The sequence below is a fragment of the Setaria italica genome, chromosome VII (genome assembly GCF_000263155.2).
Source record: "Setaria italica strain Yugu1 chromosome VII, Setaria_italica_v2.0, whole genome shotgun sequence".
Taxonomy (NCBI): domain Eukaryota; kingdom Viridiplantae; phylum Streptophyta; class Magnoliopsida; order Poales; family Poaceae; genus Setaria; species Setaria italica.
In genome coordinates this window covers 2,717,313-2,733,146 of record NC_028456.1, presented here as the reverse complement: position 1 = coordinate 2,733,146, position 15,834 = coordinate 2,717,313, and the positions used below count along the sequence as shown (strand labels likewise).

Here is a 15,834-nt window from a genome sequence, read left to right as displayed (position 1 = left end):
AAGATAAGGATGCGTGAACGGTACTCAGCCAAGTCGCGATCGGACTGCGAAAAAGCCTACGCCCCAGCGGCTACGGTATCTTCGCTCATCAAAAACTTACTGACGCACCCGGCAACGCATCCAAACGCTTTCAAAAAACCAAAGGAATAACAAAGGGAAACGGTTTCCCTAGCACAGAATAAAAAGTCATAAGAACAGGCCCGTATGGCCAGCGCAAACAAGTTCAAAACGACTGACTTAGATACAAACGTTTTTTGGGCGCCAGCCCGGTCCAGCTAATTGACAGGAGGGTCGGCTGGAGCAGTAGTCCCGGGGTCGGCTGAAGCGGCGGCTTCAGGGCCAACAGGAGCGGCGGCTTCAGGGTCGGCGGCGGCAGAGGCCTCGGGACCGGCAGGAGCGGCTTCAGGGTCGGCAGGGGGGACGGCCTCATCCTCCAGAAGCTTCGCGAGGGCCTCCGCCGGCGCAGTCACCGCGGAGTCAATCTCGTCCAGCTCGGCGTCGGTGTAGCCGACGCAGTACCTCTCACTCATCCCGACAAAGTTAATGTCGGCATAGTGAGAGCCGAAGACCCCGAAGGCGCGCTGCACACCGAGGTGAAGCGCGTCCACGGCAATCTCACGACGGCGACGGCGCACTTCAAGAACACGGGCCGGCAGCGAGCTCAACCCTTCTTCCGGAGCAACACTGAAGTCCTCGCAGACGGCGCGGACCGCGTCCCGCAAGGCGCCATGCTCACCGCGCTCCTCGTCGAGCAAAACCCGCAACCTGGCAAGGTCCTCTGCAGGAGCCGATCAAAGAAACCTCACCAAGTTAAAGGAAACGAAACACCAACAACACAAAAATATAGAAGCAGAAAGAGCCTCACCGTCGGCCTTGGCCTTCAGCTCGTGTTCCCGGGACACTAAGGGACACGGCAGTCTGGAGCCTGTCCACCTGCAAACGGAATTGGTCGCGTTCCGCTCGAAGGGCTGCATTCTCCCCCCTCAACCGCGCCAGTTCCTCGGCGTCCCGGCGGGCTTGCTCGGTAGCAGCTGCTCTTAGCCCCTCGGCGTCATGGCGCGCCTTTTCCATAGCAGCCTGGAATTCCTCAAGGTCGAGGCGGGCCTTCTCCGCGACAGCCTGGAGCTTGGCCTCGGCACGCCGCGCCCCCTCTAGCGCCGCCTGCTCGCGCCCCTCCAGGTCGCGAACGGCCCCCTGGGCAGCACCGAGCTGCAAGGCCAGACCCCTGGAACGCTCCCTCTCGGTGTTGTAGTGCGCCCAGAGGTTTCGCTGCCGCCGGAGGAAGTCGGATTTCTCCAGGCTGGCCTCCTGAAGAGCCTGCAAAGTAACATGACGGTAAGACAAAAAAGTAAAAATAAAAGAGCTCATCACCGAGCGGCAAAAGCAAACATACCTGGTTGCCAGGGACTACGGTGTCGGCCAAAGCTCCCAACGCCGAGGTCAGCGCCGCCTGAGCCCGGGCGACGCCGCCATGCACCACCTGCCACTTATGCCACTCGGTGGCATCATCCAGCGCGTAGAGGCGCCGCGGCGGGTCGTCGCGGGACGACCAGCGGAGGATGTGCCCTCTCCATGCCCCGGGGACGGCGGAAGCTGAGGGCGGAACAAGGCCCGATTCTGACATCGTCGTCGACGACGACAGTACGACGTCAGAAACCCCCAGATCCGCCGGCGGCTCCGGCACCTCTGTGGGCACCTCCATCTCAGCCGCCGGAAGCGCCCCCGTGGGAGCAACCGGGACGGAGACCTCGGCCTCCGACACCGGTGCCTTCACCGCCGCCGCACCCTCGGGAGCCAGCGCCCCCTCTGCCTCCGACCTCGCCACGGCACCAGGGGCATCCGCCCTGCCCACCGCCGTCTCCGTCTCCTCCACCTCGTCGACGTCGAGGTCAATCACCTCCCCGGCTTGTGGGCCCGGAGGAATCGCGGCCCGAGCCGGAAGAACGACCGGTGGGGCCGCAGGCGGAGTGGGGTCCGCTCCCCCTCCTGCGGCCGACCCCGCCGCCGTCCCGACGACCGGCTCCCCAGCGGCCACCTCCGCCAGGGGACCTGCGGCCACGCCAGGAACCCCGCCAGTCGCCGATGGCGGGGTGGCGGCCCGTCCCCCGGAGGAGGACGACGACTGCAGCATCTTCTTGGGCGCCAGCCGCGGGCTGAAGCCACGGGGAGAAGCGCTGCAACGTCGACGGATAGGCGTCAAACAGAAACATATGAAAGGAGAAAGAAAAGATGACGTGCGGAGAGAGTCAACTTATGCCCTCGAAGCGCAGGGGCGGCGTGCGCGCTTTGACTCGGAGCCAGATGCCGACCCCGGAGCGTCTGGCAGTGGCCGCTTGTCGCCGCCCCGTTGCCCCCCGCCAGCAGGCACGGCAGCTGGGGCAGCCCCACGGATCCCCGAGGAGCCCCCCGAGCGGACTCCTGGGGGGCACCCCGCGCCGGATCCGAGACTGCAGTAGGGGCGGGCTCTGAAGGCCCCTGAGGGACGCTCCGGCTCGGCGCCGGGGCGACATCCCTCGCCGGCACCAAAGGAGCACCCCGCGCCCGCTCCTGGGGGATGCCCTGGGACGACCCTGAAGGGGCGCCCCGCGTCCCTCTCTGGGGAGGATCCTGTGCCGACCCCCGGGGGACGCCCTGCGTCGCCCCCTGAGGAGCGGTCCGCGCAGGCTCCGGGAGCACGCACTGCGTCGCCCCCTGAGGCACGGCCCCAGGACCGGGGGGAGCCGGATCCCGCACGAGCGCTCCCGCCGCCACACTCCCTGCCGCCGTCTGCGGGGGTGCGTCGCGAATCACTAAAGCCCCCGAACGGGGGGCAAACAATTCCACTTCCTCCTCCTTTTCTTCTTCTTCTTCCTCTTCTTCTTCATCGTCGTTGTCGTCGTCAGACACGACCGCCCCTCTCCGCCGCCGTCGGTACTCCTTGGCGGCCCTCTGCCGCCGCTTCTCCATCTCCTTGTCCTTGCGGCATTTGTCCTTCTCCGCCTGGAGACGGTTGAGAGCCCTCCGTGCGGCATCCTCCGGCACCGGCGGGAGAGAGTCCTTAACTCGGGTCAGCGAGCCCTGTGAGGCGAAAAAGAGGACCCACATCGGAACAACGAGACGGCAGAACATCAGGGGGGAGAAGTAGTGACCCAGATGCCTTACCTGGTCCACGAAGCCCTGCTCCGAGCGCATCGGCGGGTGCCCGGGGACCGGGTACTCGACATCCTTATCCTCCTGCGCCTCCCGGAGCCGTTGCTGGATCTCGGAGGCGGCGAGCGCGCCTATCGCCAGGACGGTGCCATCGGGCGGCATGTCAGGGTTCATGACGCCAAGGGGCCGGATCCGGAGCATCAGCGGCGCCACCCGCCGGGCGTGGTATGCGCCGATGACACCGGCACCAGTGAGTCCCTCCCGCTTCAATTGCCCGATGGCCTGCAGGAGGTCGGAGATCTTCTTCTTCTCCTTCTCCACCGGCCCGTACGCCCACACGTCGGGTGCCGCGTCGATGGTGCGACCGGTGAACGTCGGCAGGGGGGAGTTCGGGTAGTTCTTCACGTAGAACCACTGGTTGTGCCACCCCTTATGGGACACAGAGGTCCTCACCGTCATATACTCCTTGGAGCGGGTATGACGGAGGTGGATGCCGGCACACCCAATCGGCACCGGAGGCGACTGTTGCTGGCTTCCGGCCTTCCCGGTCTTCTGGTAGAGGCTCACCGTGAAGAAGTACTTCCACAGCTCGAAATGGGGCTCGATCCCCAGGAATCCCTCGCACAACGCGACGAACGCCACAATGTGCTGGATCCCGTTGGGGTTGAGGTGCTGGAGCTCGAGCCCGTAGTAATGGAGCAGCCCGCGGAAGAAACGGCTTGGAGGGGAGGCGAATCCCCGCTCGTGGAAATGGGCGAAGGAGACGACGTAGCCGGCGGGCGGCGACGGAACCTGCTCCGTCTCCGGCAGCCTCCACTCGTCCGCCGCCGTCCTCTCGCAGAGGAGCCCCTTCCGCACCAGACCTTCGGCGCGCTTGGCGGTGAAGTGGGAGACTCCCCAGGAAGCCATCACCGAAGAAGGGAGAAGACCGACGAAGACGAAGACGAAACGCGCGGTGAGTGGCAACGGGAACAAGCAAGGCGAGCGCAGACGAGCTAGGAAGGCAAGAAGGCTTGAGCGCGAAAGGAGAGGAACCGGCGCGACACGCTTCTGCTTTTATAGGAAGAGTACCAGGGAAGCTAAACCGACGCCCGGCCGCCATAAATGCGGCGCCAGGTACGCCCCTGCCTCGCCCGTTTCCTTTCGAAAATCGCGCACACGATCGGCCGCGGAGAAACATCCTATCTTCCTCGATCCACGGGACGGCGCTTCCATAACTCCACTCCCCGGGCTTCGCGCCCATGACGCTCCGCACGATCGGCCCTGGCACATCAACCGCCCCGCTCCGGTCCAATGCCCACAGGGAGGTAAGAACGGGATACGGGGCTGAAAACGCCCCTACGGCCCAATACGGTCCAGGGGTTCGAAAGTTGGCCCAACACGGGTTCGACAGCTGCCCCAGGACATCCCCGAGCAAGGGGTGAGAAGGGACGGGCCCGCTAGCGGCCAACACCCAGGCGAGCAAACGCCAAGGGCGCCCCAACCTCACGTTCGAGTCCCGCTCAGTATAACGTTCATGGTTTTTCCACAGGGAAAGGCAACGAGCCCTCAGATCCAATCGAACGGATCCGAGAACTATATGAACTGACTGGCGGGAAATTGGAGTACGCCACCAGCTTGGCCCGAGCCGGACCCCCCCGAACGGGGACCGGGACTCCACTCGAACTTACCCATTTGCAGCTCAAACGAGCACCACGGTTCGTCCTACGCGGATAACGTGGCTCGGCTCAACCCCTCCGTCCTAGCGAACGGACGCTTGAGGGGCAACGATCAAAAAGTCGACCTGGCCTCCCGATCGGTTTCCTGCAACGAGCAGGAGCTCGGGGGCTAGCCTCGCAAAAACTGCCACACGTGTGGTCACAAACTGACAGGTTCTCTCAAGCATGGCGAAGGTGCAACAAGCGCGCGTAAAACGGGAACCGACGGCAAACAGCGAAAGGAGCCTCCGGAGGAGCACTCTTGCTCTACCACAGGCTCGGGGGCTACTGTTGGGGGGAAATATTAACGACCCTCTAACACGCACTTAAAGAAACAAACATGAAGGCCCAGGCCCACCAAAGCGTGATCAAATCTCCGCCTCGCCCGACCCCAGCGTCAGGATTGGGAACGCCCGACCTCCCTCCGCAAGGTCTCCGCCTCGACCGACCGCGCCCCCAGGGTCGGGAGCCCCCGACCCTGTACCGCGCAAGTTCCGCCTCGCCCGACCCCGAGCGAAAGGGTCAGGCGCGTTGAGGGCCACGGGGTCAGAATCCCCCTCGGATGCGATCCGCGTAAACAGGACAAATCCTGTGGGTCCCCCCGTCGGCCTCACCATAAATGCACCACAGAGCTGGCAGAACGCGGGGCGACTGCGCCCCTCACGCAACCCGGCGCAAGTACCCGTGCACGACCGGCCTGTGCGAGCTACAGTGCCGGCGGCCGGTTTCTATTCGTCGCAGGGTACTCATGACCTACGACGACCGGAGGCAAGCTAGGAGCGGCCCCGTCCACGGGTCCCGCACGTCCTCGGGCCCCGCGCGAACGGCAGTACAGGCGTGAAGCTCCCCCTCTCTACAAGCTATCGCCAGAGCGGCGGTATCCACCGTCCTCCCTAACGGACGGCAGGGTGACGACGAAATCCCCTCATCATGATCTATCCTGATACCTACGAACGTCGAAGTAGCTACCTGCGAGGAGCTGCAACACTTGGCATCCGGCGGCCACCCCTTCGAGCATGCACGACGGCACGCGTTCAGGGTCGGCAGGACGTCGGGCGCCATGGGCCCCTGCCCTCCTTCCCACCAGACCTTTTTTACCATCTCACTCTTTTACCTTTTATCTGGTCCCAATTGTAACTCCGGCCGGCCCCTTGCGATATAAAAGGGGAACCTAGAACGGGGGGGGGGGGAGGGTGATCGAGGAATCGATCGGCAGACCAAGAGATCAACACTCCTCCTAAGAACACGAAAAAGAAAAAGAGACCTGGGACCAGTCCCTCTCTCGCCTGTCTGTAACCCCCTACTACAGAATCCCCGCGCGGGCAACACGAACATCCCCGATACTGGACGTAGGGCTCCCTTTGCCCGAACCAGTCTAATCCGTGTCTCCCGTGCAACCATCTGAGGCTCACGCGCATAAAAGAAATTTACTAGTCTAAGTCCTGATCCGCTGATCTTGACAACGACATGTGGTATTCCACAACTTTTCAAAGTTTAGATATAAGCCTATCTTAAATTCATAGGGTGGGAGATGAAAATTGATTCTATAGATTATGATTATTAGAATATAATTCAATTCTTATAGCACGCTCTTGGCCTCACTTCCCTATAGCAGAAGTGCAGCACGTAAGTATCTCTCCCATATCACCAACAATAATATATAAATATATTCTACATACAATTATATTAACTTAATTAATTTATGTCTAAATTATAATTATTAGAATGGAATTCAATTCCAACGATCCAAACGGGACCTTAGCGAAAAATCATTACTTCACCTTTTCATTTGCTTCTCGGCTGTGTGGCGACCTTACTTGGTCTTTTCCTAATGCCTTAACCCTGTCCGAGGCCTCGCACCAGGTTCTGTCTGCACTGTCCTATATATATGTTCCTCATAACTCAGTCTCAGCTCAGAGTAATTTAATTTAGACTTCCAATTGTACAGCCGACTTGGTGTGGATCATCGATCGCATCTCAGCTTCGTCAGTCGTCAGATATATGTAAGTAAGCTGTCCCATGCTATATATTCTCTCTAGCCTTCACATTATTCTCATATTTACTGTAGTACTCCCTCCGTCTCAAATTACTATTTATTTTGGCTTTTCAAGATACATAACTTTTGCTATGTACCTAGATATACATAGCAAAATCTCTATATCTAGAAAAGTCAAAACAAATAGTAATTTGGGACGGAGGTAGTATAAAATTTAGTCAATATCATGCTTGATGCTCGCAAAAAAAAATGGAGAAAAGAAAACATCTTTGTACAGAAAATTGTGTTCACCATATCTACGCAAAATATATAATGTTACATGTTTGATTTCTGACAAAAGTAACCTTGCCAACATTTTCCTAGACTCAACAATTTTGGTTCAAATATGGTTTATTTACCAAGGGTTGCCAAAATTTTTGCAAGTCCATGTTCCTTCCTCGCTTTCCTATACATTTCTTGCCACTCCGTTCGCTAAAAAAAGTGTTGGAATTTGGAAAGCAAAACCTTGAACAAACTAGCTACCAAAATTTTGATGGGCTGAGTTGTGCACAAACCAAATAGGCCCATAATCTAGTCGCATCGCCAAATACTAAGGATATAAATGTTGCTGGGGCGTTGAACTAGATCAATGGCTTTGTCCTAGTACAAATATTAGTACAATTATGATTCAAACTGATTAGACAAAAACCAAAACCTCATGTTTTGTGCTGAGCTGAGGCAACATAAACAATTAACCCCACAAATGAGTACTAGTCCAAACCAAAAAAAAAATCAGAGTCCCTGCACGGGTGCGCACACACAAACTCAAACATCCAAGTAGATTGACCAATTTCTCAAATATATTAATGAGGATAATAAAACAAGCAAACTAGTATGGAGACACAAGGATATGTTTCCAAAGTTCAGATTTACCACTGTGGACCCTACGTCTCCGTTGAGAAGCTCTTAGGATATATAGAAGTGTCTCTCAAATACTTCCTTTGAGCTAGGTTTCAACCACTTTCCTTGATCGTTAGTTAGTTTCTTCCATTGCGAAGGGGAAGCAAAACCTTCACAAATATCCCAAGGCTCACCACAAACTTGGTAGCCCAGGACCATGCCTAGCTGTCTGGGATGTTTGACCTCCAAGTGTAACAAATGCTTCACTTCAAGGGTTTGAGTGCTCTCTAATGTCACAAACCCCAACTCCCTGACACCCAACGTACTAGATCTCACAAGGATCACTCATCCTCGCAAAGAGGGATAGGGGGAGCTCTGGATGATGAGGAAGTATACTAGGAACCTTAGAAATAGCACCCAAACAGAGGAACAGAAGAGGAGTGTATCCAGCTCCACAAAATCTAGCCATTAGAAACAATGCAAACCGGAACCTCCGGTTTCCCAAAATAGGAACCTCCAGTTTCCCCAAATAGGAACCTCCAGTTTTTGAACTAGTTAACCGTTAATGACATGTGGCACCAAAATCGAGGGCTCCGGTTTTGCTTTGTCTAAAGCACTTCAAAGTATCTGTGAGGATATTGCGCTTCTTATACACTCACATAGGTTACTTGAGCACCGAGAGTCAATCAAAGAACCATGTGTGGGTAATATGACCCCCGGTACCACAATAGAGGCAGACGATATAGTCTTACTAGGGCTCCTCAGATACAATTGTAATCTAACTAGGACTCCTATGTTGTAACTGACTAGGGTATTTTCCATGTAACCCTACCCCCAAAGTATATAAGGAGGGGTAGGACCGCAGGGGAGGACAACATAGACCTTTATAAATCTATGTGTCTTGTATCTTGTGTCTTGTGCTACCATCAAGCTCTAGGTTCGGCGACACCACGTGATGCATCCCTCTTGATACTATGACATCCCTACACTTAAGATCAAGAAATAAATACAATTTCATCCACTTGAGCTTCAATTCTTCCAACCAAGACATATTGAGTAAATATCATGACATGATGATTATATGCATCTTTGGCTCTTCATTTTGAGCACTTTAACCTTGAGCTAGTGACGTGGACCATAATTCAACTGATATCAATGAAATCCATTTTTAGCTCAAAAGACACCATGACTTAATAATAAATTCAAGAAAGATTGATGCCTACTAATATGTGGCTCTTCATGATAATGAATCCGCGGTGTCAATCCAATTGGGTTTCTTCACCATAGCTAGGTTCTTCAGCGCAACGATCACTTGCCTTTCACCTTACTTAGCATCTCGAACCACACATTTTGATCAACTCCTCCATCATTATGCCATTTGAGTTTCAAATTAGCTTGCATCACAATAAATCCACATTGTAAACAAAACTCATCAAAACAATCTTCCTTTTCATTTTCATCAAAATAATGTGAAGTACCATCTCTTGAATACAATAAGCTTCGTTTGAATTAGAGATCACTAGATACATCAAACGTTCATCACTCTTCCATTATTCACCATTGCTTGTATAGACCAACGTTTTATCCAATATGCTTGATTTGGTAATTGTTTAACAACAAAGAACATCATCGAAATGCCATTTTCTCTTCTTGTAAGCAATCCCTTAGCATAGTTAACACACTTGGTCAACCTAAACATTTTAGCTTCATTGCTTGTCAACTTCATCATATAGGCATTTTCACAATACATGCAAACATTGATCTTCTCATTTTATTTATCATAAATAAATATCCATTAATGAGTACTGTACCAGCCAATATGCTTAACAAATTTAGTATCCCTTTAATCATAGTGTCATTGAACTCACCAAAACCCACTAGGAGCCTAGATGCATTTTCGACAACATTTTTTTTTGACTGAAATCAGTAGTGGAAGCCCAAGCCTATTTTTTTATTTAACTTTTTACTTCAAACCCGTTTATATCGCTTCCATGGGGAGTCGAACCCAGACCTGCTGGATGCTACTTAGGTGCTCTAACCATTTTTGACAACATTGATGGTTGGTAAAAATGATCTATATGCAATTCTTGCTTGTGTTCACCAACGGATTAGTGTATCCATTACAGAAGAGTGCTAGAGGAATTAATTAGTCGATAAAAGGAGTAGATATAGCGACAAATGCATGGAAACAATAGAGGTCTTCCGTATACTGCTGGTTCAAAATCCGTGTAAAGAAAAAAAAAACATCTTGGGGTGTTCCGCATGTGCATCTATAAAATGAGAGAGAAAGAAACCCATCTCTCTAGTAAAGCAAATAGAGAAAAAAAACTGAAGAGGACTTTTATGGTACACTCAGATTGACATGGGCCATGCAATCCTTCTTGTCTATTTGCTAATATTAGCATATGGTACTCTTGCTCCCACTAGTATCATGGGTATCATTTAGAAGTGTCATAGACTTCCAAAGGGTAACATTGGAAAGAATTAAGCAGATTAGAAAACTATATATTCAGCTTATTAAAATACTTCATTCTTTCTAAAATGTGGGTCATTTAATTTTAGTTGTCATAAGTCAAACTTCTCTAACTTTGAATCACGTTCATTGAAAAAGTACATCAACATCTATAATTATCCAATTAGTTTTGCTCAATTCACATATAATATGTATTGGTAGTGCATTGACCTCATATTGTAGATGTTAATATGTATTTATACAAACTTTGTCAACGACTTAGTAGGTCAATACTAAACAACCTAGTGATGCTGGTAAAAAAAAACTTATTGTAGTAAAAATAATCTGTATATCGTCATGTGTATCCATTTCAGAAGTGTGCTAGAGGAATCAATTAATCGATGCTAGGAGTAGAGGTCGCCAAGAATGCATGGAAACAATGGGGCCTCCAAGCACTGGCGATGCTCAGCTTCACTCTCCAGGTCGCGCTCCTCATCTTGACGGAGTTCCGCAGGCGCATCGACTCCGGTGTGCTAAGGTTCTTCGTCTGGTCCGCATACATGCTGGCCGATGGGACAGCCATCTACGTTCTGGGCCATTTGTCCGTGACCAGCGCGTCACCCGAGCACGAGCTGATGGCATTCTGGGCGCCATTCCTGCTGCTGCACCTTGGCGGGCAGGATAACATCACCGCCTACGCCATCGAAGACAACCAGCTGTGGCTGCGCCACCTGCAGACTCTCGCCGTGCAGGTGGCTGCAGCCGCTTACATCCTCTACGAATCCTCCATCATCACCAGCCAGTCGTTACTCCGGCTGGCTACCGTCCTCATGTTTGGAGTCGGCGTTCTCAAGTACGGAGAGAGGGTGTGGGCACTCAAGTGCGCCGGTAGTAGCCCATCGGGCAGCAACTACCGGCCTTTCAACAGGAAGACGGCTTCTGCCGTTGGACCTTTGCCAAGTCGACAGGACCGAGATACAGAAGCCTTTCTACTGATAGCTCACCGGCTGTTGGCTGCACCCATGGATTTGTTGAAGGGTCCGTCAACCTTTGTAGATGTACAATGTGGTACTTCAACAATTCCTGGGGAGGACCTTTACAAGGTGGCCGAGATGCAGATCTCCCTGATGCACGATGTCTTCTACACCAAGGCTGAGGTGACCCATAGCTGGTACGGCCTCTGCATCCGTATAATCTCATCGCTGGGCACCGTCACTGTATTGTTGCAGTTTCATCTACAGGGTGATCGTAAGGATGGTTACAATAGAGTAGATGTGGCCGTAACCTATGTCCTACTAGTTGGGGCCATCATCCTGGAGATCACATCGGCATTGCGGGCCATGCTCTCAAGCTGGACATTTGCGCTCCTGTATCAGAGGGCAGAAGAGAGAAATGTATGGCATCTTCTCGCCTTCATAGTTGGTTCCCTCCGTCGGCTCGTCCATGCTGCCGATTGGTGGAGGTACTGGTCGGGCTCCATGGGACAACACAACTTGCTTCAGTTGTGCGCTCGGAGCTGGGCCAGCAAGAGTAGCAAAATAGCAAGATGGATGGGACTCGAGGATCCATGGAACACGATGATTTACTCGTCGTCCATCCCTGTCCCGGCGTGCATCAAGCAGCTGGTGGTTGAGCAAGTACTCAAGAGTGAAGGAACTTTAGAGTCAACCCCAGAACACATCCATAACTCACGGGGTCGGGAAGCGCTGGAGAAAAGAGGATTGTATGAGAACCTGGCTTGGAGCATCGACATCGGCTTGGACGAGAGCATCCTCGTTTGGCACATAGCCACTGACCTGTACCTCTATTGGTACAAGGAGAAAGCAAAGGGCGACCCGGAGCTGCTGGCTCATGCAGGGGTGATGAAGACTGTCGAGGCACTCTCCAATTACATGCTTTTCCTCCTTGTTTCTCGTCCGTACATGCTGCCTCCACCTGCAAGCCGCAACGCGTATGTCCATGTGTGCCATTTTCTATCTTTTCTTGAGCACGGCACACCTGAGGATTTGGCCAACCTTCTGCGGCGCAGTGGGAATGAATTGAATACTAGATCTAACACTGAAGCCAATGACATTACTCTAACAGGAATCTCAGGTGATTCCTCTCGCTACAAGAAAATATTGGACAGAGGATCTCAGCTTGGGGCAAAGCTCGTCGACGACAAGTTACAAGACTCGGGTACCGCTGGCATTCTGGAGCTCATCACTCAAGTTTGGGTGGAGATGCTCTGTTATGTGGGCTACCGATGCAGTGCCTATTCTCATGCCAAGCAACTCAGTAATGGTAGCGAGCTCATCACCGTTGCTGCCCTTCTAATGGAACACATTAGGAGGCAAACCCCCGAGCCCTAGGGCTTGGTCCGGTATAGTCACCGCCTCCGCCATCCTTTGTCGCTGACGTCAGCACCTCACTCATGGAGTGCGTAGGTAGCACCGTTGTTAATAGCATGATTTCCACTTTTATTCATCTATCATCCTTGTTTGGTGGATTGTACACTTGTGTGTGCATTGTATATGAGTTATTTCGCAGTGATAGCTCAGGTTGCATATGACTTTGTCACTTGACCCAAGCTGAATCAATCTCCATCTTAGTTTCTCCAACTACCTGTCTTGCATTATATTATATTATTTCGAGCTTGTAACTAAAATGGTAGAAGAAAAAAATTAACATGCCTGCGACTGTTGTGTACACTCCTAAACACATCCCAATGATGAAAAAAATCTTGAAAAGATGAATTATATTGTTTGCTCGAATGGACTTACTTTTGGAAATAACAAGAAACACTAATGCACAATTGCTCCCTCATCTTATGATGAACTCTGAGGATAGCTTCAACCAATAGCTTGTATCAGAATAATCAGAACACAATGTGTGACACAATGATTACGTGGAGAACCGCCTCCAATCAAGAGGAGTAAAAATCACGGAGCAACCATTCCAATCCCAACCTCTTCCACTATATTTTTTAAAATGGATGTATTGGGGAAACCACCTTTGGAGTCCCATTCGGAGGCAGAATGCCTTTGGAACTAACCTTGACACAGTCGAATCCTTTTTGTATGGGCTCTGGATGCAGGGTGCAAAGAAGGGTAGGATGAAGGGCTCTCCGTCTCACGAAGGGTCCTTCGGGAAGAATGGTGGGAAGACGATCCGAGGGGTCCTAGAGGAAGCCAGGGGCCGCCTCCCTGATGCCCAGCTCACTCCTCTGGCGTAAGATCAAAGGAGTGGAACGAAGGGGCTTCGGCCTCCGAGGGGGCCATACGCGCTGAGGGCCACGCTGTCCACCGCGTAAGTTGTGAAGGCGTACGAAGAGACAGCTGGAGGGGTCCGTACGAGGGCTGTATTTCCCGTTGTACCCGGAATATTTCTGGAATCTAGCCATTGGGTAACGGTAAAATGTAATTGTACTTTGTGGTAATTGATCTTCCTGTAAATAGAGGCGCCACTGTAACTGAGGAAGCAGTTCTCATTTATTGTCTTTACTGTTCATTTAATTTTGGTCTCGTACTAAGTTGGTTAGGTTAGACACTCGCGTAACAGCCTTCTTCGAGGGGGGAGTCCTTACTGTGGGGATACGAGGTAGGCTACACTAGCGCAATTCAAAAATTCTACCGCGTATAACCAGGAAGAACTGCCGTATAAGGATCACGGGATTACCACTCAACGCACTACTGGTGCGGAAGATGTAGATATGCGTCGATGCAGTGAAGACGATCACGTAGTCATACGTAGTCGATCAACGTAGTCGTACGTAGTCGATCACGTCCAGCAGCTCCTCAGCAGCTCGTCCACGTGCAGCAAGATCGCCTCCGGTGCCGCGGCTCGTCGTCGGCTCGTCGTGGCTCGTCGGTGGCTCGTCGGCGGCTCGTCCAAGTGCTGCAGGCGCAACACCTCCAAGGTATCCACACGTGCAGGGAGGAAGCGTCGCAAGCCGGACTGCTAGATCCGCGAGTTGCAACAGGCGAGGGCGTGGGAGGCGCGGCAGGTGTGTTTCGCCAAAAAGGTGTAAACCCTAGGGCGCCCCCACCCCTCTATTTATTGAGGTTCCTGACGGGCCTCTGGATCCGATGCCTATTAGTACTTCTAAACCTAATCCAACTCGGATCAGATCCGAATTGGGCTTCCAGCCCCTTAAGTGTGTGACCCTATGGGTTCGGATACGTATAGACATGGCCCGAGTACTCCTACTCGGCCCAATAGTCGGTAGCGGCCTCTAGCAAGACGTGCCAACTCCTATACGCACATGAAGATCATATCAGACGAACCATCACAACATAATATACATGCTATTCCCTTTGCCTCACGATATTTGGTCTAGCTTCAAGCCGACCGCTCTTTCTCGATCCTGTGATTCGGAATCCCTCTGTAGGTTAACTCTTAACCGTACGTAGCATGGCCATGCATTTTCGGATCCGATCACTCGAGGGGCCCAGAGATATCACTCTCAATCAGAGAGGGGCAAATCCCATCTTGATTGACCATGTCTCATAGCATGCTTCTTGACAAACCCGAAAGCTACCTTTATAACTACCCTGTTACGGCGTAGCGTTTGATAGCCCCTAAGTAGGTCGATCCACATCTAGAATACATGCGACAATCTCAGGTCTAAGGACAAAGCGTATATGTTGTTTAAAGAGAGAACTACTTCTCGTGTTGGGTCAGTCCTAGCACATGTCTCCACATGTGTCCACATTATTAGTTCAACATCTCCATGTCCATGACTTGTGAAACATAGTCATCAACTAATACATGTGCTAGTCTAATATTCATGTGTGTCCTCACATGAACTCCGACTAGGGACAAATTTAGAATAACCATACAAGTAAAGAGTTTCACATACAATTCACATAATTGCAAATCAATTCAAGTAGCCTTCAATGGATATTCAATGAACACAACGTACAAATCATGGATACAAATGGAATATCATCATCTCTATGATTGCCTCTAGGGCATACCTCCAACACTTACCCCTTCGGAAGGTGTATATCCGGTTGTTGTGACGGAGTCCTTTCCGGGACCGTCGTACACCAACAAGATGCAAGTAGCCTTCCTAGAAAATCTTAAGGTAGTAAGGTACATCTTATGAGCACCAACACCAAAATGGCAATTACAACCTCCGTACAAAAACAATAGGAAGAACAGTAAAGCAAAATACAACAAGAGGTATCACTTTCACCTTGACTTATGGAAGGCCTCCGATTCATCAACTGGCATGCCATCCACAACATCCTAGCTCATGGTTTTGACCCCTCAGCAAGAACTCGCCTTTTGTACCTCGAGCCGACGAACTTCTCTGCCTGGTCATCTAATATGCTGACGACACCTTACGTTTCGTGATGATGATCTTAGCAATTTTCTTCCTTGATTGCATCACTCAATTAGAAGCTATGAGCATCCCACTGGAGAAGTTTGGTAGTATCATGGTGCTTCTAATCTTGTTGCCTCCAATCTTGATCAACTCCAAATCGTCACCTTCTGTGCAGACAGGCCCACCAATCATCCCTCTTTGCTTGACATGGTTGCTTCCAACACCTGTTACTTGAACAAACAATTTTCCAAGAAACATTTGTAACGCCCGTAAAATTCACCAACCAAAATCACTCGATAAAAATCGCTTTCAAAATCTTTCACCGCTTGAGCTCTCTAAAATCCAGTCTTTCCGGCAAGTTCGCCGTCCC

At 51.8% G+C, this 15,834-nt stretch overlaps 1 protein-coding gene across 1 annotated transcript; it reads left to right on the top strand.

Moving 5' to 3' along the window:
- Positions 1-10,545: 10,545 nt before the first annotated feature.
- Positions 10,546-12,504, top strand: LOC101782233. The gene has a single exon (XM_022828273.1). It carries the CDS (start codon positions 10,555-10,557, stop codon positions 12,502-12,504), a length of 1,950 nt encoding a protein of 649 aa, XP_022684008.1. The 5' UTR covers positions 10,546-10,554.
- The last annotated feature ends 3,330 nt before the right edge of the window (positions 12,505-15,834 follow it).